This window comes from Trachypithecus francoisi, unplaced genomic scaffold (genome assembly GCF_009764315.1).
Source record: "Trachypithecus francoisi isolate TF-2019V2 unplaced genomic scaffold, Tfra_2.0 Lachesis_group4, whole genome shotgun sequence".
NCBI classification, from domain to species: domain Eukaryota; kingdom Metazoa; phylum Chordata; class Mammalia; order Primates; family Cercopithecidae; genus Trachypithecus; species Trachypithecus francoisi.
Window position 1 is genome coordinate 114,266,996 of NW_022681469.1, and position 25,475 is coordinate 114,292,470.

General features: G+C 44.7%; 1 protein-coding gene and 1 long non-coding RNA gene across 2 annotated transcripts in view; one reads left to right on the forward strand and one right to left on the reverse strand.

Annotated features, from left to right (window-relative positions):
• The window catches only part of LOC117072025, a 40,972-nt gene extending 32,029 nt beyond the window's left edge, over positions 1-8,943 (reverse strand). The window contains exons 1-2 of the long non-coding RNA XR_004432685.1: positions 8,694-8,943; positions 2,042-2,250 (exon numbers count right to left, since the gene is read on the reverse strand). This is a non-coding gene — a long non-coding RNA (uncharacterized LOC117072025). The remainder of the gene's footprint in view (positions 1-2,041; positions 2,251-8,693) is intronic.
• A 97-nt stretch (positions 8,944-9,040) lies between these two features.
• ARPC1A (actin related protein 2/3 complex subunit 1A) overlaps positions 9,041-25,475 on the forward strand; it is a 39,841-nt gene continuing 23,406 nt past the window's right edge. Inside the window, exons 1-3 of the mRNA XM_033191787.1 lie at positions 9,041-9,184; positions 16,720-16,812; positions 22,074-22,178. Of these exons, the coding sequence (XP_033047678.1) occupies positions 16,749-16,812; positions 22,074-22,178 (169 nt within the window). The 5' untranslated portion in view covers positions 9,041-9,184; positions 16,720-16,748. The remainder of the gene's footprint in view (positions 9,185-16,719; positions 16,813-22,073; positions 22,179-25,475) is intronic.

Below are 25,475 nucleotides of genomic sequence, written 5' to 3' on the forward strand. Positions count from 1 at the left end.
TCCTAAATTTAATTGTATTACAGTTGTTAAAGAGAAGTTCCGTGTTCTCCAGAGATACATACTAAAGTATAAGGAGTGAAGAGTCTCATGTCTGTGACTTACAAATGACTCAACAAATAATATCACTATTACTATTACATGGATACATATATAAAACATATATATATATGAGAAAGAGAGAGAGCAAATGTGACAAAATGTTCAGAAGTGGTAAATTTAAGGAAACAGGTATATTGATATTCATTATTCTCACATATTTTGCAACTTTTCTGTAGGTTTGAAAGTTTTTAAGGAAAAAAAAGAAATACATAGGAGGTGGAGGTGCTATGACTTGGTAACTAACTTTCTGGGGGCCATTAATCAATCTGAGAGGTAGAGGAGAGCAGAATCTGAGGTGGGGAGCAGAGGGAAACACCAGGTTTGACATGGATTGAACTGAGGTGGGAGGTGATGAGACACCAGGTGGAGACTCTCAGGAGCAGTAAGAATTAATAGGGGTCAGGAACAAACTGAGACACAGATCTGCGGGTTGGCAGCCTATGGGTGGTGGCTGAAGCCAAGAGCCTGTGAGATCACTTAGAGGGCAGGTGTGGATGGGCCAATATTCTTAGGCTCACTCGCACTTACGGTTCGGGTGCAGAAGTAAGAATCAAGCAAGAATGGTTACACTCATGAGCAAACCAGCTATTTCATTCAGGGTTCCTATAAAAACAACCATTAGACTTGCGATTTTCTACCACTTTACATTTCCTCCTAGAGACACTCTTCTATTGGCTAACTTCTCTCCAGGTGGGGGATTATGAGGCTTTTGTCAACATCTTCCTGGGGAGCGTGATATGGTAAGAAGCCTACAAATATATTTGTGATATAAGCATGCAAAACAGAGGTACGCTATATGCTACATTTAGAACTATGATCCTCCCAGGTTAATTCATTCCTGAAAACAATTCTCAGATCAAATAAGCCTATATGAAGTTATTTTAAATGAGAAAATAGGAATGTATTCCCAGCCTGTCCAGAAACTCCACTTTCTCCAAATATCACTAAAACCCTCTCAAATATCTATAAAACAATTCTCCAAACATTTCTGCATAATATAGACATTTAAACATGAATTATCTAATTATTTAACACTTAATGAACTCCATGGTGATTATGTTTGCAATAGTACACAATGATATGCACTCTATTGAATGAGAATTAGATATTCTCCCCAACCTGCAACTAACATGTACAGTAAACAACAACATAATAATGAGTTAAAGATAGATAATTAAATGCAATAAGATTTAGCAAACTGAAATGGACAAATGGGATTCTTCTTTTAAATGGCTACTTGCCAAATGATTCTGGTAATGGAGCATGGGGCAACAGACAACCCTCCCATTAGTGATCATTAGAAAAGTGGACAAAATATACAAAATATCTACTCAAAGATAAGCGAGCACTAATGAGACAGTAAATACCTACCAGGTCAATGTCCAAGAGAACAGAGTACGTAAGAGACTGAGCCCATCAGTAGGACTGTTTTACCCCAAGGGCTACTTGCTGATTCCAGAACAGGTGGCTGAGAGCCTAAGCAGTACTTTTTTTTTTTCTTTTTTTTTTGAGAAGGAGTCTCGCTCTGTCACCCAGGCTGGAGTGCAGTGGCGCCATCTCGGCTCACTGCAACCTCCACTTCCTGGGTTCAAGAGATTCTCCTGCCTCAGCCTCTGGAGTAGCTGGGATTACAGGCGTGCGCCACGACGCCCAGCTAATTTTTGTATTTTCAGTAGATACAGGGTTTCACCATGTTGGCCAGGCTGGTCTCAAACTCCTGACCTCAGGTAATCCACCTGCCTCGGCCTCCCAAAGTGCTGAGATTACAGGTGTGAGCCACTGCACCCGGCCCTAAGCAGTACTTTTGACAGCCTTTCAGGGGTCTGGGGCCCTCCAAAGATGGGGAGTCTTGGAAAATACCTGTTACACTAGTCAGGGTTCTCTAGAGAAACAGAATAGGAGATATTATATAGAGATATAGAGATATGGAAAATTGACTCACACAATTATGAAGGTTGGCAAGATCAAAATCTGCAAAGCCAGTGTCCCAGTTCAAATCTGAAGGTTGGAAGCTTCTGCAGAACCAGAAAAGGCCAATGTTCTAGTTCAAAAGGCTCACTTGAGCCCAGGGGTTTGAGGCTATAGTAGCTATGACCACACCTGTGAATAGCCACTGCACTCCACCCTGGGCAACACAGCAAGACTTCATCTCTGGAAAAAAAAAAAAAGACTGAGGTGAGGAACCTCCAGATTAGACTAAAAAGAATTAAGTGCAGCAATTGATCTTGGATTGGCTCCAGGGTTGAGGAAAAAAAAAAATGACATCAGGAAGGAGAATATTCTCTTACTCAGGCGAGGGTAAGACTTTTGTTCTAGTCAAGCCTTCAACTGATTAGATGAGGCCCACCCACATTAGGGAGGCCAATCTGCTTTATTCAGTCTACTGATTTAAACGTCAACCTCACCCAAAAGCATCCTCACAGAAACACCCAGAATCATGTTTGACCAAATATCTGGGCACCCTGCAGCCTAGTCAAGTTGACATATAAAATGATCCAAGCATGACATACTAAGAAATATAGGTCGGGCACAGTGGCTCACGCCTGTAATCCCAGCACTTTGGGAGGCCAAGGTGGATCACTTGAGGTCAGGCATTCAAGACCATCCTGGCCGACATGGAGAAACCCCGTCTCTTCTGAAAATACAAAAAATTAGCCAGGCATGATGGCACACGCCTATAGTCCCAGCTACTTGGGAGGCTGAGACAGGAGAATTGCTTGAACCCAGGAGGTGGAGGTTGCAGTGAGCCGAGATCGCGCCACTGCACTCTAGCCTGGGCGACAGAGTGAGACTCCATCTCAAAATAAATAAATAAATATATATATATCTATCTCTATATATATATACACACACACATATATATATATTTGGTTTCTGACACAGAGCTTTTAAAATTGTTATACTATCCTGTATAATAGGGGTGATAGGAACATCTTTCCTTTTTTTTTTTTTTTGAGACAGTCTTGCTGTATCCCCTGGCTGGAGCGCAGTGGGGCGATCTCGGCTCACTGCAACCTCCGCCTCCCGGGTTCAAGTGATTTTCCTGCCTCAGCTTCCTGTGTAGCTGGGATTGCAGGTGCCTGCTACCACGCCAGGCTAATGTTTGTATTTTTAGTAGAGACAGGGTTTTGCCATGTCAGCCAGGCTAGTCTTGAATGCCTAACCTCAGGTGATCCACCCACCTCAGCCTCCCAAATTGCCGGGATTACAGGTGTGAACCACCGTGCCCAGCCTAACATCTTTTGTTATAAATATTTGGTTTTAGCTCCCAGTTCCTCACATAGGAGATTTTAAGCCCCTTGGAATCTCTGGTGTCTTTTTGTATGCTAATGAGACCGCGGGTGGATGACGGTGCTAGATGGCTCCAGAATGAAACTCATTGCCTGAAGAACCAACCCTGTGCCCTGTGATTAGAGGGTAGGAATTTTCAGTCCCACCCCTCAGCCTCCAGGGATGAGAGGAGCTGGAGATTTATTTCAATTACCAATGGCCAGTGATTTAATCATCATGCCTACATTATAGAACATCCATAAAAACCTTAAATGATGAGGTCTGGAGAGCATCTGGGTTAGAGAACACGTGGTGGTGCTGGGAGGGTGGTGCGCCCAGAGAGGATATGGAAGCTCTGTGCCCCTTCCCACACACCTCGTACTTGTCCATCAGTAACTGAAACATCTTTTGTTATAATATTTGGTCTTAGCTCCCAGTTCCTCACACAGGAGCTTTTAAGACCTTTGGAATCTCTGGAGTGGTAAGTGTCTCTTTCTATGCTAACGAAATGACTGGTGGATGAGGGTGCTAGATGGCTCCAGAATGAAACCACCTTTTATTAAAATAATCTAAGCTTTGCATAACATGGAAAAATGTGTCGGAAACAAAATGTCTAAGTGGCTCCGGCCTCGAGGAGATTTACATGTTCGTGGATTACAGATTTCATTTATCAAATTAGGTAAGTAATACAGGGAATTCCCAAGTATGCTTGTGTGCTTGTCTTACAAGTATGGTATTTGTGATAGTATGCTATTTATACACACCACCTGAGACTACCCTATGCCCCTAGACATCCCGTGACTGTTCCCATCTCTGTCCTATGGAAATGAGCTGAGTGAACAGTGGAAAAAATCACATGCATTTTTCAGTTCACCTGTATTGAACTGTACAGAATCCTTTCCATAGGAAGCCTTCCCCACCGGGACCATGCCCAGCAATTAGGACAATATCTAAAGCGTAAGGATGATTGTTAACTAGTAACACAGAATACACATTAATAGTTTGGTCCTTTTGTTTATAGCTTTTATTGGCATTGATTCAGTATTTCCAACAGTCTTTTTGGTGACTAGATGGCAGACATTATTGGCAGATCTGCAGTAATTGTTCACCGTTTCAGCTGTTGGCACAAGCAAAAAACAATCTTCTGACTCTCCAACTCCACATTCCAGTTATTCAATCAAGCTCTCCTGAAAAGGAAATCCTTACGCCTTTACAAACATGTAACCTTCCTAAACTATGATGGATTATGTTCCTGACGTGTCTATATAAGCCCCACCTTCCATTCTCAACTAGCAGTAACCTCTGTGTCCTCTGACATCCAGATTGTTCGCCTTCATTCATTCTCACTTCCATTCAAGGAATGTTAACCAGGACCTTCCAGGTTCAAGGTATTGTGCATTTCCTCGTATTTAAAATTATTTTAGCAGCATCCCTGGTCTATAAAATAAGATAAAATAATTTGTGGACTGGTCATATCCTAACCTCTAAATTATTTGAGAACAGAAGGATCTTACTCTACTCATTAACACAATACTTGGCACTTGGTGAGTATTTATTAAATATTTGATGACTTGAATCTTGACCAAATTCTAATTCAAATCAATTCCAATTCCAATCCAATCGGCAAAGCAAACAAAATCACCCACAGTAGTGGCCAACCCCTCCCTCCCTTCCATTGCCCACTTCTAAGTACCACCTTCCCTGGCACTAATTGTGAAGTCTAATTAGGGAAAAAGAGTCAGGATGGTGGGAGCAGGGGAAAGCAAAGAAGAAGCAGGTAAACTACAAGTCTGCCATTCTTCATGGTCCAGACACACAGCCCTCTTCTGCAAATAACTCACAATCTTCCTGCGCCCAACGATTACAGCATAAACACTATTCCATAAAAATCCCCAGCAAGCCTTTCTTTGCAGTCGGCTGCTCTTCTGCTGATTCTGCCTGTTGCCTTCTCGAATCTTCCTACTTTCTCTAACAAATCTGCCTTTGTCTACAACTGTCTTGGTAAATCCTTTTACTCACAAGCCACCCAGACAGCCGCCCCTCACCCATGATACTAATTTTTTAAAAGGTTGAGTCTGCATTTTGGATACTACATCACACATGCCTTAAAAATAAACACTAAAACTCACTCACCCTCCTTAGAACCCTGATGGTTGGCTTTTATAGCAGGGCATGATGGTATAACAGGTAAGGCCAGAGCAGGTGGCCAGTCCCGCAACCCTTCCTTGTATCAAAACCTTCAGGTTTCAGGCCAGGTGTGGTGGCTCATGCTTGTAATCCCAGCACTTTGGGAGGCCAAGGTGTGTGGATCACTTGAGGCCGAGAGTTCAAAATCAGCCTGGCCAACATGGCAAAATCCCATCTTTACTAAAAATACAGTAATTAGCTAGGTGTGGTGGTGCACGCCTGTAAGCCCAGCTACTCCGGAGGCTGAGGCATGAGAACCGCTTGAACCAGGGAAGTGGAGGTTGCAGTGAGCTGAGATCACGCCACTGCACTCCAGCCTGGGCGACAGAGCAAGACACCATCTCAAAACAAAACAAAACAAAACAAAAAAAACCCTCAAGTGTCAAAATACGCTGGTCCTTTTTCTTCAGTTACAGAATAGGTGGTTTAACTTTAAGAGCCCCGCTTAGAGCTGAGATTCTACCATCTGGAATGACTCATAAAATATCAAGTGGGCCGGGTGTGGTGGCTCACCCCCGTAATCCCAGCACTTTGAGAGGCCGAGGTGGATGGATCACGAGGTCAGGAGTTCAAAACCAGCCTGACCAACATGGTGAAACACCGTCTCTACTAAAAATCAAAAATTAGCTGGGTGTGGTGGCAGGCGCCTGTAATCCCAGCTACTCAGGAGACAGAGGCAGGAGAATCGCTTGAATCTGGGAGGCAGAGGTTGCAGTGAGCTGAGATCACCCCATTGCATTCCAGCCTGGGTGATAGAGCAAGACTCCATCTCAAAAAAAAAAAAAAAAAAGTGAAATGCATCAAAAGGTAAGCTTTGGTTAGGCTAAACTACAAAATACTATTTCAAATCAGAACCAGTGACTAAGAGTAAATGTCTGTTATTTTTCTGGGGCTAACATTTCTTGTCACTTATCATAAAGTCTGGTATTAATTTGCATTTGTCACTCTCGTCTATCCAGATTATAAATTCCATCAAAGCAGTAAGTGTTCCTTGTAAAGAGGTGGGATCTTCATAAACTCCTCTACATACTTGGAAATTGATTCATGTAACTTGCAGACACACAAGAAACCCTGCTTTCCACAACTGCTGTCCTCCCTTTCCCAAGCTGTCTCTTGGAGGCCGTAATGAATTTACAATGGTCTTTATGCTCCATCTGCTCGATTACCCTATGACCAAAGACTTTGTAACCATGGGGCAGAGTTAAAATCAGTGACTTTCAGTGCAGAGCTGCTCCATGAACAGCTGGATTCACTAACTCAGTGGTCCCCAATCTTTTTGGCACCAGGGATCAGTTTCATGGAAGACAATTTTTCCACAGACTAGACGGCAGGGGCAGGGAGAGAGGGGTGGGATGGTTTTAGACCGTCAGGCATTAGATTCTTATACGAGCATGCAACCTAGATCCCTCACATATGCAGTTCACAATAGGGTTCACTTTCCTATGACAATCTAATGCCCCACTGATGCAACAGGAGGCAGAGCTCAGTCGGTAATGCGAGAGATGGGGAGCGGCTGTAAATACAGATGATACTTCGTTGGCTCCTCTTGCTCACCTCATGTGCCAATGGGTTCCTAAAAGGCAACAGACCAGTACCCGTCAGCAGCCAGGAGGTTGGAGACTTCTGCACTAACTCCAAAGAGCATAGCGGGTCTGGTGGGGCACGGTGGCTCACGCCTGTAATCCTAGCACTTTGGGAGGCTGAGGCAGGCGGGATCAGCTGAAGTCAGGAGTTCGACACTAGCGTGGCCAACATTGTGAAACCCCGTCTTTACTAAAAATACAAAAATTAGCCGGGCATGGTGGCGCGCGGCTGTACTCCCAGCTACTCGGGAGGTTAAGGTAGGAGAATCGCTTGAACCCGGGAGGCAGAGGTTACAGTGAGCCGAGATGGCGCCACTGCACTCCAGCCTGGGCGACAGAGCAACACTCCGTCTCAAAAAGAACAAAGCAGTCTGAAATTGAGAGTTTGACAAGTACACCTACGTAAACCTCACCTTACAACCAAGCATTGGGACAAAACTTGTAAATACCAAAGGGAAGGAGAGAAGCCCTTGGTTGGCCTGGCACGGGTGGGCTCACATTCAGCGCTTTGGGAAGCAGAGGCTGGAGGACTGCTTGAGCCCAGGGGCTCAAGAACACCCTGGACAACATAGGAAAATCTCATCTCTACAAAAAATACAAAAATTAGCCAGACACAGTGGCTCACACTTGTAATCCGAGGGCTTTGAGAGGCCAAAGAGGAAGGACAGCGGCCAGGCGCGGTGGCTCAAGCCTGTAATCCCAGCACTGTGGGAGGCCGAGATGGGCGGATCACGAGGTCAGGAGATCGAGACCATCCTGGCTAACACAGTGAAACCCCGTCTCTACTAAAAAAAATACAAAAAACTAGCCGGGCGTAGTGACGGGCGCCTGTAGTCCCAGCTACTCGGGAGGCTGAGGCAGGAGAATGGCGTAAACCCAGGAGGCGGAGCTAGCAGTGAGCTGAGATCTGGCCATTGCACTCCAGCCTGGGCGACAGAGAGAGACTCCGTCTCAAAAAAAAAAAAAAAGAGGAAGGACAGCTTGAGCCCAGGAGTTCAAGACCAGCCTGAGCAACACAGCAAGACTGTGTCTCTACCAAAAAATAAAAATTAGCCAGGCGTGGTGGTGCACTTGTAGTCCCAGCTACATGGGGGGCTGAGGCGGGAGGATCGCTTGAGCCCAGGAGTTCCAGGCTGCAGTGAGCTATGATCGCGCCACTGCACTCCAGCCTGGGCTACAGATCGAGAACCTGTCTAAAAAAAGAGAAAAAGAAAGAAAAAAGAAAAGCTCTCGAGTAGCCCCATCTGAGGGGGCTGGGGCTGCCTCAGAATTTCTAAGGGTTCAAGGGCAGCAGCCTGGGTGCAGGTGGGGATCAGGGCATTTCTCAGAAGCTGCATCGGCGGGACAGGCTCTGTCCTCTGTGAATTGGGGGCCTTGCCAAGTTCCCCCAACCCTTTTTCCCTGAGGCGTCATCTTCGGAGCAGGGAACAAGTGATTCTGCCCCAGGAAGGGTCGAGAATGTTCCTGGGGGGCTTCCGGGGTTTTCCACAGAGGGATCACCGCGGGGGCGGAGGCTCCCTGCAGGAAGCAGCGCTGAGGTCGACTGGCTCTGACCTTGGCTCTCTGAAGGGAGAAAAACTTAGTCGTTCGTCAGGTCCAAGAGCTCCAAAGACCCCCAATCCTCAGTCACTCATCTCCTGACAAAAGAACTTGCGAAACTGCCAAGGCGCCACACTTCGGCTCGCGATTGTGAGGAAATTAGTTGAGGAACGGAGTGAGATGACCATGCCGCTTCGCCAGCACTTGCCAGGCGTTCCGTGGGGCCGCATTTCCTCTGAAGGGCGGCCACCGGTACCAAGTCGATCGGACAGCTTAACCTCCTGCTCCACAGACTGCCTAGCCCCGGACTGCACGCCCGAGCTGTGCGCATGCGCGGACGGCCCGCGCGGCCGCAACGCGCAGGCGCTGTGGCCACTTCCGGGATCTGTCTGCCGCTCCCTCTGGGCTTCCGTCCTCCGCCCGCGCCCGCCGGAGCCTGTTCGCGTCGACTGCCCAGAGTCCGCGAATCCTCCGCTCCGAGCTCGTCCGGACTCCCCCGATCCCAGGTAACGGCCAGCAGGGGCGAGCGTCTCAACCTATCAGCCTCTCTTGTCCAGGCCTCGCGCCGGACTTGGAACCGCGGGGGCAGTGAGACGGGGTCTTAGGCCGCGGCGCCCCGAGGCTGAGACGCGGCCGGGTCTCCCGGCCCGGGCCTCCTGAGGGGGCGGGGATCCCCTTTCTCTGTGGATCCCCTGGAGCTTCTCTCAGGATGTTCGACCTCCTAGCCGCCTCCGATGACCGAATTAACGGCCCCTTCTTCGCCCCCAGGGTCCTACTTGCATCTCTGCTGGGGGCATTTGTCACCGTTTTTAAAATTGTGTCAAGCAGAAGGATCTCCCCTAATCGAGCGATCTGCGGGACTTTTCATCTCTTTAGCGCCTAGAGTCGATCCCTGCATACAGTAGGCGCCCATAGGATGTTTGCCTGCTCTCTAGGGCAGCCCTCAATCCTTCAGTTATTGGGGAACCTTCCCGATCTCGAGAAAAACCTTCTCCCGAGTTCTTTAAGATTCTCCTGCATGAGCACCGCCTTCCCCCAAGTCAAAATTTCTCCCTTCTCGGCGCTCTTATTCGCTTGCTGGAATCTTTTATGCCAATCCTGGCACCGCCACTTTTGCTGGGTGATCCTGGGAAGATGCTTCCCTGTGCCTGTTTCTTCATCTGCAATAAAAAGATTCTTACCATTTTGCTAAGGATCAAATGAGCTTATTTGCGTAAATTGCTTAGAATAGTTCCTGGCCCAGAGTAGGTGATCAATAAATATTAACTATTATGACTGCTTCTGGGCATTCTGTGCATGTCCGTCTTCCTTTCCTTTTCTACCTCCTCCACTCTCCCCAAACACCAACCCTCCAGACTTGAAGACCAGAATGGTGTCAGCCTTATTTATGTTTCTGGCCCCATCCCGGTATTTAGAACGCTGCTGGGAACATGATAGGCACTTAATCAGTTATAGCTTAGAATCTTTGATTATAAAGCCATCTGTTTTGCAGCTTTGGAACCTTCTGTCTACGTCAACTCATAGCTTAGATTGCCGAGATTATCTTAGTTCTGCCCTCTCTTCTCAATTTTATCTAGTCTTTTGGTTTCACATAGGTCCTGGGTTTTCAGGTATCTAAAAACAAAGGAGGGGCATCAGTCAGGAAGGTGTTTTTGTCCTGTGAGGGAGTGGGTAACTGTGTGGCTGTTGTCTTCCTTTTTTGTGTATGTGTGTCCTGCAGCCTCGACCTCCTGGGCTTAAGAGATCCTCCCACCTCAGCCTCCTGAGTATTTGACACTACAGGCATGTGCCACCACGCTGGGCTAATTTTCATTTATTTATTTTTGGAGATAGAGCCTCACTCTGTCACCCAGGCTGGAGTGTGGTGGTGTGATCTCGGCTCACTGCAACCCCCACCTCCTGAGTTGAAGCGATTCTCCTGCCTCAGCCTCCAGAGTAGCTGGGACTACAGGCATGAGCCACTGTGCTTAGCTGATTTTTTTTTTTTTTTCTTTTTGTATTTTTTGTAAAGACTCCATATGTGGCCCAAGCTGGTCTGGAGCTCCTGAGCTCAAGCTATCCTCCCACCTCGACCTCCCAAACTGCTGGGATTTGGGGTGTGAGACACCACACCCAGCTTATATGGCTATTTTCTCCCACAAAGTATTCGGAGATCTTCTGGAGTACATCTGTTAATCACAGTTAAAGGAAGGGACCATTTTGGAAAACTCCTATTTTGGATGGGGAGTGGTAATACTTTGATCTAATTGTCTCATCCAATGCTGAAACAAATCCTACATAAAGAAGTTAAAAATGGCCTGTCTGAACGTTGAGGAGGGTGTGGTGACCTTGTTGGAGTACTTGATGTTGCTAGATTGGGTAATGAGAGTGATTAGGAACTAGGTGAATCACAGTCTTAAAAACTGACCCTAAATAGGGGATGGAAATTCCCACTTGTGTGAATACTTTCAAGCTCCAAAGGAGTAGGGCCAAGAATTTATAGCATATGTCAACGTTTCCAAGCTGGAGGAAACTAACTGGTGGGTTCTATGGTTGGTTTAAAAGCTGGCCGGGCGCGGTGGCTCAAGCCTGTAATCCCAGCACTTTGGGAGGCCGAGACGGGCGGATCACGAGGTCAGGAGATCGAGACCATCCTGGCTAACACGGTGAAACCCCGTCTCTACTAAAAAATACAAAAAAACTAGCCGAGCGAGGTGGCGGGCGCCTGTAGTCCCAGCTACTCCGGAGGCTGAGGCAGGAGAATAGCGTGAACCCGGGAGGCGGAGCTTGCAGTGAGCTGAGATCCGGCCACTGCACTCGAGCCTGGGCGACAGAGCAAGACTCCGTCTCAAAAAAAAAAAAAAAAAAAGCCTTGGGTTGGCCAGGCGCAGTGGCTTACGCCTGTAATCCCAACTCTTTGGGAGGCTGAGGCGGGTGGATCACCTGAGGTCAGGAGTTTAAGACCAGTCTGACCAACATGGAGAAACCCCGTCTTTACTAAAAATACAAAATTAGCCAGGCATGGTGGCACGCACCTGTAATCCCAGCTACTTGGGAGGCTGAGGTTGCGGTGAGCTGAGATCGCGCCATTTCACTCCAGCCTGTGCAACAAGAGCAAAACTCCATCTGAAAAAAAAAAAAAAAAAAAAAGCCTTGGGTCAAAGGAAGAAAGGGAACCTACTGGCATGTATTTTCAGGCTATGCTCTGTACTACTTGCTTTCACGTGTTGTCTCATTTAATTCTCCTTGTGATGTCAGTGGTATATCCACTTTACAGAAGAAAAAAATGATATTTAGACATGTCAAGTGACTTGCCCAGGGTCTCATAGCTAGTGTGTGTCAAAAGCCAGGGTTCAAATCCAGCCTCAGCTTCAGAGCCCATGGCTAGCCATACATCAGAATGACTCTGTATTCAGTGTGATAGATAAAGAAAAGGGATGAGGGGGCCGGGCGCGGTAGCTCACCCCTGTAATCCCAGCACTTTGGGAGGCCGAGACGGGCGGATCACGAGGTCAGGAGATCGAGACCATCCTGGCTAACACTGTGAAACCCCGTCTCTACTGAAAATACAAAAAAATTAGCCAGGCGTGATGGCAGGCACCTGTAGTCCCAGCTACTCGGGAGGCTGAGGCAGGAGAATGGTGTGAACCCGGGAGGTGGAGCTTGCAACGAGCCAAAATCGCGCCACTGTACTCCAACCTGGGTGACAGAGAGTCTATCTCAAAAAAAAAAAAAAGAAAGAAAAGAAAAGATAAAAAAGAAAAGGGATGAGGAGTTCCTGACATTTTTATTTGTCCCCTTTTCTCCCTCTCTAGCTCTATTAAGACAAAACTTTTCAGATTTCACTCAAACATTAACCATAGTTTAGAAATTATAATTATCACCCTATGACAGAAGGTACCCTTTCTTGGTACATAATTCAGGCTATTAGGAATTTCTTCTGCATTCACTGGGTTTCATGAATGCAAGCTGTGTTTGCTAGGTGCATTCTAAATTTGACAAACATGAGCGTTGTCTTGGCCTACAGACTTAAAATAGCCACCTGATTATAAAAGAAGTACAGGTCTTGAGTGTATATCCAAATATGGAACTTGAATGATATGGCAAAATTAGAAATTTTAGAAGTAATTACACTGTTGTGTAAATGGCCACCTCTTTTGAAGTCTTTGCTACATTGCTTATAAAACTGAGTTGAACTTGAGAAAGCCTTTTGTCTGCAGCTGTACTTTTCTTTTTTTTTTTTTTTTTTTTTTTTTTTTTGAGACGGAGTCTCCCTCTGTCGCCCAGGCTGGAGTGCAGTGGCCGGATCTCAGCTCACTGCAAGCTCCACCTCCCGGGTTTACGCCATTCTCCTGCCTCAGCCTCCCGAGTAGCTGGGACTACAGGCGCCCACCACCTCGCCCGGCTAGTTTTTTATATTTTTTAGTAGAGACGGGGTTTCACCGTGTTAGTCAGGATGGTCTCGATCTCCTGACCTCGTGATCCGCCCGTCTCGGCCTCCCAAAGTGCTGGGATTACAGGCTTGAGCCACCGCGCCCGGCCTGCAGCTGTACTTTTCAACTGGACATGAAACATGTACTTTTATGGCACGCAGATATTCGCATCAAATTACTGATTTGCAGACCAATTTTATTTTTAGTTAACAAATAAGCTTATCCAATGTGGCTTTTGAACTAAAGCACTTTTAATTAAGGAGTTATTTTATGACAGCGTGTTATTTTGAGTAGCTGTAACTAAAATCTGTTGTGATGGAACAATTTGGAGTGAGCATCTGATATCAGAAATAAAGAGAGAAGCATGCAGTGAGCATCTGGAAGTTCTTTTAAAAAAAAAAAAAAATTAAACATTCTCATTTGAATTCATTAAAAATTTTTTTAAATTGCCAATTCCTAAGCTTTTTCTTTGTGAGTTGTAGTTTGCTTTCTAGACTGTATAAAAGAAGAAAGTAATGACTTTATCTTCACTCTTAGAATAGAATATGAAATACTAGCATTTCTCTGAATACTAGCATTTCTCTGCCAGTTCAAGATATTGGATGTTTTTTATTTAAAGTTGCACTTACCTTTGGGTTCCACCCTCCTTTTTTTTCTTTTTTTCTTTTTTTTTTTTGGATACAGAGTCGCCCTCTGTTACCCAGGCTACAGTGCTGTGGCACCATCTTGGCTCACTGCAACCTCCACCTCCCATATTCAAGAGATTCTTGTGCCTCAGCCTCCTGAGTAGCTGGAATTACAGGTGCCTGCCACCATGCCCAGCTCATTTTTGTATTTTTAGTAGAAACGGTTTCGCCATGTTCGCCAGGCTGGTCTGGAACTCCTGACCTTAGGTGATCCACCCGCCTTGGCCTCCCAAAGTGCTGGGATTACAGGCTTGAGCCACCACACCTCGCCTGGGTTCCTTTCCAGTTAGCAGAGGTGCTATTTCTGCTTTCTAACTGAAACTGATTTCTGCTTTGTCAGCTGAACTTTCATTGTTCACTTTACAACCTTCTAGTGACCCTTCCATTCATTTCCTGCTTGCATCAGAATTCATGTCTCACATTCAGCCACCACCCTGGGTTAACATGACATATACGTACGTGTGTTGAAACTTGAGTTTATAGTGAGGGTGCCTCCTGGAAATGATAAAGTTGGGGGTAGAGGAAGCCTGGCTGCTTTTTGAAAAATGTTGCCATTTCAGGTAATGGTTGCTTCTTCAAGTGTATCTAGATTTGGGTACCTATAAAATAGAGAATTTTTAATTTAATGTTTTGCAGGTTCCTGCTTTTCATTTAGTTACAATTAAAAGTTTAAAAAGTATTATCACAAACACCTACATACTCTTTGCCTAGATTCACCAGTTAGCATTTTGCCACATTCACATTCTATATATTTTCTGTCCTGAACTGTTGAAAATAAGTTACAGTGGCTGGGCATGGTGGCTCATGCCTGTAATCCCAGCACTTTGGGAGGCTGAGGCAGGTGGATCACTTGACAGGCAGAGCAGCCTGAGCAACATGGTGAAACCCTATCTCTACAAAAATTACCTGAGCTTGGCGGTGCATGCTCGTATCCACAGCTACTCAGGAGGCTGAGGTGGGAGGATCACTTAAGCCCAGAAGACGGAGGCTGCAGTAAGCGTAGATTGCACCACTGCCCTCTAAACCTGGGTGAGAGAGCAAGACCCTGTCTCCCCTGCCACCCCCACAAAAAGAAAAGAAGTTACAGAAGCCATCATGATACTTCATCCCTGAACACTTCATCATTATCTTTGTCTCCTAAGAGCTAGGACATTCTCCTACCTAATGTCAATACCGTTATCTTACCTAAGAAAATGAAAATAATTCCATATGTAATATCTAGTTTAAATTGTAATTTTCCCTATTGTACAAAATACATCTTTTCTGCCCAATTTAAAATGTAGATTATGGGCCAGGCATGGTGGCTCACACCTGTAATCTCAGCACTTTGGGAGGCTGAGGAGGATGGATCCCTTGAGGCCAGGAGTTCAAGACCAGCCTGGCCAACATGGTGAAAGTCCGTCTCTACAAAAAACAGAAAAATTAGCCAGACCTGGTGGTGCACACCTGTGATCCCAGCTACTCGGGAGGCTGAATCAGGAGGATCACCTGAGCCCAGGAAGTGGAGGTTGCAGTGAGCTGAGATGGTGCCACTATACTCCAGTCTGGGCAACAGAGTGAGACTCTGTTTCAAAAAACAAAAAAGAAAGAAATAGATTATAATCAACTTTCACTTATCAAATTTGGTTTTCATAGCTCTCTAGAACAGTTCGCGTCCTGCCTCCATATTGCCTTTTTGGAATAGTCCAGGCCAGTTATTCTATAGAATGGCACACACCCTGGCTTTAACTGTTTATTTCCTCCTTGTATTGTTTGACTAGTTCCTTTACCCTTTATTTCTTGTAAACTGAAAATTAGGTCTGAATCTTGATTGGGTTTAGAGTAAATATGTTTGGCATAAAGACTTCACTGGTAGGTTGACCATATTCCCAGGTTTCTCCAGGATAGCCCTGTGACCTGTTGTGTTGGCATAATCATTGTTTATTTTTGCTCTCAGGAGTGTTCTGATTTGGATGGTAAGTTAAGTCACTATTTATAAGTGATGATGTACTTCGTGTGGACTACCATCAGGAGGCCCATCTGGTTAGATTGATCCACTATTTATAATACTGAGTTTGATCATGTGGTGATTGCCAGATTTCTTCAATGTAAAGGCATCTTTTTCTCTTTGTAGTTAGTAAGCAATCTGTGGGATAATAATTTGAGACTAGGATCATCCTGTACCCCTGGTATAAGAGTCCATTGATGACCCTTAACAGAATAAATTACACATTAGTTGTTACAATGCTAGATTTATTCAGATGCTTAAGTTTCGACAATGAGACAGAATTTTTTTTTTTTTTTTTTTTGAGACGGAGTCTCGCTCAGTCACCCAGGCTGGAGTGCAGTGGCGTGATCTTGGCTCACTGCAAGCTCCGCTTCCCAGGTTCGCCATTCTCCTGCCTCGGCCTCCCGAGTAGCTGGGACTACAGGTGCCTGCCACCACACCTGGCTAATTTTTTGTATTTTTAGTAGAGACAGGGTTTCACCATGTTAGCCAGGATGGTCTCAATCTCCTGACCACCACGCCCGGCCTTTTTTTTTTCTCTTTCCTTGAGACAGAATCTCGCTCTGTTGCCCAGGCTGGAGTGCAGTGGTATGATCTCGGCTCACTGCAGCCTCTGCCTCCTGGGTGCAAGCAATTCTCCTGCCTCAGCCTCCCTAGTAGCTAGAACTACAGGTGTGTGCCACCACGCCCAGCTAATTTTATATTTTTAGTAGAGACAGGGTTTCACCAGGTCAGCCAGACTGGTCTTGAATTCCTGACCTCGTGATCCACCAGCCTTGGCCTCCCAAAGTGCTGGGATTACAAGTGTGAGCCACTGCGCCTGGCCAGATTATTTTTTAGTGGGAGAACAATGTTTTGTGTATTTCCGAACATCTTAAGATCCTCAGACAACTTAAACATTGGTTACTTGCCTTTTCCCTATTGTACAAAATGCTTTTTGTTGTTGTTCATTGCAGCTTTCTCTCCTTTGAAAACACTAAGAATAATGTCACTGCATCAGTTTTTACTAGAGCCAATCACCTGTCATGCCTGGAACAGGGATCGTACTCGTGAGTATTTTATTAACTTTGCTTTTGTATTTTGGTACCTTTGGTACATTTCATCTTTAGACACATTTGGGGCTCACATATCTCAGTATCACATGTGCAAGGAACATACATCTATTATGTATATTCAGAAGGGAACTAAGTCAGTCCTTTGGTTTACAGATAGATAAACTGAGACCCAGAGTGAAGGAAGGGCTTTGCAGAGGTTACATACCAAGTTCAGATTTAGTCACAGCACTAGGACCTAGAATAAGCTGTTTCAGAGACAAGCGGTTTGCTCCTGAGCTACTCAGAGCTTTATTAACTAGTATTTACTGTGTTATTCATAAGCAGCGTGAGTTTCTCGTTTTCTAGCTCCAGCAAACTAGAAAGGGATGGAGAATGCTCTTAGAAGTAGGCACAGTCCAGCAAGCAAAGTGACAGATAATATAACAAGATGAGGCTGTGTGCAGTGGCTCATGCCTGTAATCCTAGCACTTTGAGGGGCCAAGGCAGGCAAATATCTTGAGCTCAAGAGTTCAAGGCCAGCCTGAGCAACATGGCAAAACCCTGTCTCTGCAAAGAAAAATAAAAAAAGTGTGTGTGTGTGTGTGTGTGTGTGTACATATATATATATTTTGTTTGTTTGTTTTGTTTTGTTTTGTTTTTGAGACAGAGTCTCACAATGGCACAATCTCAGCTCACTGCAAACTCTGCCTCCCGGGTTCAAGCAATTTTCCTGCTGCAGCCTCCTGAGTAGCTAGGATTACAGGCATGTGCCACCACTCCTGGTTAATTTTTTTATTTTTAGTAGAGATGGGGTCTCACCATGTTGGCCAGGCTGGTCTCGAACTCCTGACCTGAAATGACCTGCCTGCCTCGGCCTCCCAAAATGCTGGGATTACAGGCATGAGCCTCCGTGCTCAGCCTTGTCTGTCTTTATTGCAGACATCATAATGGGTATAAAGTAGTATCTCATTGTGGTTTTGATTTGCATTTCCCTCATGAGTAATGATGAACATTGTTTGACATGCCTGTTGGCTATTTGTATGTCTCTGGAGAAATGTCTATTCCGACATGTCTGCCCAGTTTTAAATAGGGTTATCTTTTTATTGTTGAGTCATAAGAGTTCTTTATATATTTTGGCTGCAAGTCTCTTATCAAATATTTTCCCCCATTCTGTGGGTTGTCCTTTCACTTCTTTGAAGGTATTCTTTGACACGCACAAGTTTTTCATTTTGAATAAGTTGCCAGGCACGGTTCTGTAATTCCAGCACTTTGGGAGGCCAAGGCGAGAGGATCGCTTGGGTCTAGGAGTTTGAGATCAGCCTGGGAAAGATAGTGAAACCTCGTCTCTACAAAAAATAAAAATTAGCTGGGTGTGGTAGCACGTGCCTGTGGCCCCAGCTACATGGGAGGCTGAGGTGGGAGGATCACTTGAGTCCGGAAGTCCACGGCTACAGTGAGCCATGTTCATGCCACTGCACTCCAGCCTAGGTGACAGAACAAGACTCTCTTTCTCAAAAAAAAAATAATAATAATAATTAAATAATAAAAATTCAGAAAGAGCAGGATTGGAGAGAAAAGGTCTAATTTTGCTTATTTTTCTTTTGTTGCTTGTACTTCTGCTGTTGTATCAAAGAAACCATTGCATAATCCAGGATCACAACAATGTGTTCCTATGCCTGTGTTTCCTTCTAAGAGTCTTAAAGCTTTAGTCCTTTTATGTAGGACTTTGATCCATTTTGAGTTGATTTTTGTGTATCCTATAAGATAGGGTTCCTTTTGTATGTAGATATCCAGTTTTCATGGGTTTTTTTTCTTCTTTTTTTTTCTGTATTTATTTATTGAGACAGAGTCTTGCTCTGTCATCCAGGCTGGAGCGCAGTGGTGCAACCTCAGCTTACTGCAGCCTCTGCCTCCCAGGTTCAAGTGATTATCGTGTCTGAGCATCCTAATGCATGTGTCACCACACCCGGTTAAATTTTGTATTTTCAGAAGAGACAGGGTTTCACTATGTCGCCCAGGCTGGCCTCGAACTCCTGGCCTCAAGCAATCCACCTGCCTCGGCCTCCAGAAGTGTTGGGATATACTTAGTGTCATGAGCCACCACACCGGCCAAGATAATCAAGTTTTTCCTGCACCTTTTGTTGAAAACTATCCTCTCCCCATTTAATTGCCTTGGCACCCTTTTTGAAAATCAACTGACTGTAAATATGAGAGTTTATTCCTGGAATCCCAATTCTATTCCGTTGTTCTTTATGTTTATCCTAATTTCAGGACCAATCTGTCTTGATTACTGTAGCTTGGTAGTAAGTTCTGTTTTTTTTTGTTTTTTGTTTTTTTTTGAGACGGAGTCTTGCTCTGTCGCCCAGGCTGGAGTGCAGTGGGGCAATTTTGGCTCACTGCAAGCTCCACCTCCCAGGTTCATGCCATTCTCCTGCCTCAGCCTCCCAAGTAGCTGGTACTACAGGCACCTGCCACCACGCCCGGCTAATTTTTTTGTGTGTGTTTTCAGTAGAGATGGGGTTTCACAGTGTTACCCAGGATGGTCTCGATCTCCTGACCTCATGATCCCTCGCCTCGGCCTCCCAAAGTGCTGGGATTATAGGTGTAAGCCACTGTGCCTGGCCCCGGTTGGTAGTAAGTTTTGAAATCAAGAAGTATAAGTTCCAACTTTGTTCTTTTCAAGATTATTTTGGTTATTGTGTCGCTTGCATTTCCATATGAATTTTAGGATCAGCTTGTTAATATCTTTTAAGAAGTGAACTGAGATTTTGACAGAGATTGCTTTGAATCTGTAGATTCACCATCTTTTTAAAGCATTTCAGGGCTGGGCATGGTGGCTCACACCTGTAATCCCAGCACTTTGGGAGGCCAAGGCAGGTGGATCATGAGGTCAGGAGATCGAGACCATCCTGGCTAACACGGTGAAACCCCATCTCCACTAAAAATACAAAAAATTAGCCAGGTGTGGTGGTGGGTGCCTGTAGTCCCAGTTACTCGGGAGGCTGAGGCAGGAGAATGGCCTGAACCCTGGAGGCGGAACTTGCAGTGAGCCGAGATCGCGCCACTGTACTCCAGCCTGGGTGATAGAGCAAGACTCCATCTCACAAAAAAAAAAAAAAAAAAAAAAAAAAAAAGAGCCTGTGTATTGGGTACTTGAATATATATAACCTGGCAGGATAGTGAATTTAGAGCATGTGCTTTGTAATCATCTCACAGAGCTTCTTAGCCAGCTTTCCTGTATCTTCTGTTTCTACTTTCCCATCTAAAAATAGGCTTTTGGAGTATTTCCAATTATGTTTAATACAGATGCAAGCTATCATTGTCCTCATTTAAACTACTTGATAAATTCAGCATATTAAGTCAACATTTTTTTTGACATGGGAATTTGAAATTTATAACATTTTCCAGGTTTAAATTTGGACTTGGCTTTTGAAATCTCTATATAATGTGAGAAAGTTAGAGAAATATATAACTAGTTTCCAGAAAGCACTCTTAAGTCCTTAGGATTTTATAGCTAGATATTTACCTAGTTCCACAGTTTTATCTGTAAAGCAGATAGATGTCGCTTTCCTAAGGAGGGTGGGAAAGTGAGTGTAGGTGGGGACTATTAATGACTGGCCTAAAGTTTGGATCATAGGTCTGAATTTTTTTTTTTTTTTTGAGACAGGGTCTCACTCTATTACCCAGGCTGGAGTGCAGTGATGCAATCTAGCTCACTGCAGCCTCTGCCTCCTGGGATCAAACGATTCTCCTGCTTCAGCCTCCTGAGTAGCTGGGACTACAGGTGCGTGCCACCAGGCCCGGCTAATTTTTGTATTTTTAGTAGAGACAGGGTTTCCCCATGTTGGCCAGGCTGGTCGCAAACTCCTGATCGCAGGTGATCTGCCTGCCTCATCCTCCCAAAGTGCTGGGATTACAGGCGTGAGCCACCGTGCCCAGCCCATAGATCCTAATTTTAATTTTAAGAAACCAATAAAAAGAAGGAGGGGCTGGGCATCTTGGCTCATGCCTGTAATCCTAGTGCTTTGGGAGGCCAAGGCAGGAGAATTGCTTGAGGCCAGGAGTTCAAGACCAGCGTAGGCAACATAGTGAGACCCTGTCTCTACTAAAAATAAAAATTAAATTAAAAAAAAAAAGATTAACTAGAAAGGGTAAAAAATGATATATGAATATAGGTCTAGTATCCCTTATCTGAAATGCCTGGGAGCAGAATTGTGAAATCCAGCCAAGCCCGGTGGCTCATACCTGTAATCCCAGCACTTTGGGAGGCCGAGGCAGGCAGATTACCTGAGTTCAGGAGTTTGAGACCAGCCTGACCAACATGGAGAAACCCTGTCTCTACTAAAAATACAAAATTAGTTGGGCGTGGTGGCACATGCCTGTAATCCCAGCTACTTCAGAGGCTGAGGCAGGAGAATCGCTTGAACCTGGGAGGCGGAGGTTGCAGTGAGCCAAGATCGCGCCGTTGTACTCCAAGCTGGGCAACGAGAGCAAAACTCCATCTCAAAAAGGAGGAAAAAGAAAATCAGAAATCCAAAATGTTCCAGAGAGCATTGCGTTTTAGCATGACCTTTTGAGTGTCATGTTGGTACTCAAAAAGTTTTGGATTTGGTAGCATTTCAGATTTCAGCTTTTCAGATTACGGATGCACAACCTGTATGAGTTTTTAAAAGTCCATTTTGTGTATTATATTTTGGATTAGTTCAGGAAATTACTCTTGAAAACAAAGTATTGTGATCTATTATTGGCTTTATTGTAAAGGAGAAGTTCAGTATAGTTTATCAGCAGAATCCATTTTTTTATATAAACTAGTTGTTCCAGCGTGGGTCCATGATAACAGTAATGGAAGTCCATAAACTATTTTCAGCGTTTCAAAAAGACCAGCAGAAATTTAGATTTAGCTCTAATAATATTGCACAGATGAATGAAACTGTCAAATGTTTTTACCCTGATCTAAATTTATTTTGGCTAGGTATAGTAACATTGTTTATTTTTCGCTGGTTAGAATCATTAATTGACAGTTGTACACGTCTCTGGGAAAATGAATTTTTAATCTTAGTTTTTCTGTAAAGCATTATAAAATATAGGACCCAAGTAAAGGTAAAAAATAAATAAATAAATAAAAGAAATTCTTCAGAGGTGAATTTGAGAACCACTTTTTCAAAAGTTTTTCTTTTCCTTAACTACGGTCTGCTTTTAAAACAACTGTGACGTGTCCCCTTTTTGGTGACAATTTCAAGTTCAGGTGTTAACTGTTGTTTGAATTCTGTCTCCAGAGATTGCCCTCAGTCCCAATAATCACGAAGTGCACATCTACAAGAAGAACGGAAGCCAGTGGGTGAAAGCTCATGAACTCAAGGAGCACAATGGACACATCACAGGTAAAGGAAGATAGCCGTGAGCTTAGTGTGGTATTTCCAAATCAGGCACTCTTCCTTTTAGATAAAGAGCCTAATAAACCCAGTTGGCCATAATTTTTTTTTTTTTTTGAGACAGAGTATCACTCTGGTCGCCCAGGCTGGAGTGCAATGGCGTAATCTCGGTTCACTGCAACCTCTGCCTCCCAGGTTCAAGTAATTTTCCTGCCTCAGCTTCCTGAGTAGCTAGGATTACAGGCGCGCACTACTGTGCCTGGCTAATTTTTTAATTTTTAGTAAAGACAGGTTTCACCGTGTTGGTCAAGCTGGTCTCGAACCCCTGACCTCGTGATCCACCTGCCTTGGCCTCCCAATGTGCTGGGATTACAGGAGTGAGCCACCGCACCCAGCCCGTAGTATTTAAAGTCATGCAGCACTTACTGAATTTCTTAAAATTTTAGAGAAAATACTATAATAATGATCTCAGTTGTTAAGTGCTTCTTGTAGCCCCAGCTGGTACCCAGCACTCCACTGTTGCTATGGAAAGCACTGAACCTACCCTGAGGACTAAAGAGCTAAAATTGGGAGATGAGACGTGAAATTGAAAGCTAGATAACATGAAAATGTAGACAACATGAAAACGTGAGCCAAACTGTATCTCCAAGTGTCTTCCAAAAGTTTCCTTTGTGTTTTCAGGGTAAGGAAGACTTTCCAGAATATTGAAAGAACAAAGTAATATAATAAACACCCATATCAGATAATTGCCACCAGAATTACCAACTTTTTCCCTGTGCCAGGAAGTAATTTCTTTTCCTGTATCAGGAAACTTAAGGAAAAAGGATATAATAATAAGGAATATTATTCTAGATAATGGTAAAGTCACCTCTCACCAGCAGTTCTATTCCTCTCCCCTAGAAGGCAGACTATAATTTGCTATGACACCATTCCAGTCCATTTTAATATATTTACATACATACATGTTCATAAACAAGCTTAGGCCAAGCACAGTGGCTCACACCTATAATCCCAGCACTTTGGGAGGCCGAGGCGGGAGGATTGCTTGAACCAAGGAGTCCAAGACAAGCCTGGGCAACATAATGAGACCCCCTCTTTACAAATAAAAAAATTAGCACAGCGTGGTGGCATACACCTGTGGTCCCAGCTACTTGGGAGGCTGAAGTGGGAAGATCACTTGAGACAAGAAGATCAAGGCTGCAGTGAGCTGTGATCACACCACTGCACTCCAGCCTGGGCGACAGAGTAAGACCCTCTTTTCAAAAGAAAAAAGAGAAAACAATCTTTAGGACTATTGGCTAGTATTTTTTGAAGCTACATAAATAGCATGATATTATGCATCTCCGGCAGCCTGCTTCTGCATTCGTGATTGTTTCTGAGATCCATCTATGCTGCTGTCTAGATCAAGTTGATTCCTTTTAACTACTCTTTAGCATTTTATACCTCACTTATTTACTCCTTCCTCCATTGGAGGACATTTAGGTGGTTTCAGTTTTTCCATATTACATGGAAGTGCTGAATAGGCATCCCTTGATTTCTGTACGTATGTGTGAATGTTTGTAGATGGTAGATGTGTTAATACCATAGAATATGCACATCTGCAGTGTTGCCAGGCCTCATCAGATTGCCGCCATTCCCACTTGTCCTATATGAGAGTGCCTGTTTTCCCACACCCCGCCGCATGCTTGAGATGGTAAGACTGATGAATGCATAAAAGGTTCATCCATTGCTTCTGTAAGTTGTATTTTCCTGATTAATGGAAAAGATGAGCATACTTTTAGACGTGTATCAGCCATGAGAGTTTTTCTTCGTTGTGACTGTCCTGTTCATAAATCCTGATCATTTTTTCATTGAGTTTTTGTCTTTTTCTTTTTCTGGTTTTTTGTTTGTCTGTTTTGAGGTGGAGTCTCATTCTGTCATCCAGGCTGGAATGGGGTGGTACAGTCTTGGCTCACTGCAGCCTCTGCCTTCCAGGTTCAAGCAATTCTCCTGCCTCAGCCTCCCGCATTGCTGGAATTACAGGCACCCGCAACAATGCCCGGCTAATTGTTGTATTTTTAGTAGAGTTGGGATTTCACCACATTGGCCAGGCTAGTCTCGAACTCCTGACCTCAAGTGATCCGCCTGCCTCAGCCTCCCAAAGTGCTGGGATTACAGGTGTGAACTACCACGCCCAACTTTTTTTTTTTTTAGACAGGGTCTTGCTGTGTTGCCCAGTCACCCAGGCTAGAGTGATCATGGCTCACTACAGCCTAAACCTCCTGAGCTCAAGCGATCCTCCCACCTCGGCCTCCCCAAGGAGCTGGGTCTAAAGGTGTACGCCACCACACCTCGCTAATTTTTTTGTAAAGATAGGTTTCACCATGTTGCCCAGGCTGATTTTTTATTCTTTTAGTTGGACTCTGTAATTTTACCTCTAATCACCTAAAATACTGATGAGCTTAGAGATCTCCTTACCCAAATAAGAGAACTTAGCATGTTTTGCTATTCTGCATCCTTTACAGAAGTTGTCCTGCATTCTTCAGCATAACTCACGACCACCCTTGCTTTGACCAGTGATTTGTAAATAATGTTCTTGAGCACCAGGACCTGAGTATATTTCTAAACCAGCACCAAAGACAGCGTTTCTATTTTTGTCGCTGTTCCTTTCCCACAACCTTATTTCTATTAGCTTTGGCCTATTTTCTTAAGTTCCTTTGCCAGTGGCCTCATAGGCTAAGAATAAGAATATTCATATTTTATTTTATTTTATTTTATTTTTTTGAGACGGAGTCTCGCTCTGTCACCCAGGCTGGAGTGCTGTGGCCGGATCTCAGCTCACTGCAAGCTCCGCCTCCTGGGTTCACACCATTCTCCTGCCTCAGCCTCCCGAGTAGCTGGGACTACAGGCGCCGCCACCTCGCCCGGCTAGTTTTTTGTAGTTTTTAGTAGAGACGGGGTTTCACCGTGTTAGCCAGGATGGTCTCGATCTCCTGTCCTCGTGATCCGCCCGTCTCGGCCTCCCAAAGTGCTAGGATTACAGGCTTGAGCCACCGCGCCCGGCCAAGAATATTCATATTTTAAATTGGAATTTTAGGCCAGGCACGGTGGCTCACACCTATAATCCCAACACTTTAGGAGGCTGAGGCAGGTGGATCACCTGAGGTCAGGAGTTCGAGACCAACCTGGCCAACATGGTGAAACGCTGTCTCCACTAAAAATACAAAAATTAGTCAGACATGGCAGCGAGCACCTATAATCCCAGCTACTTGGGAGGCTGAAGCATGAGAATCGCTTGAACCCGGGAGGCAGAGGTTGTGGTGAGCC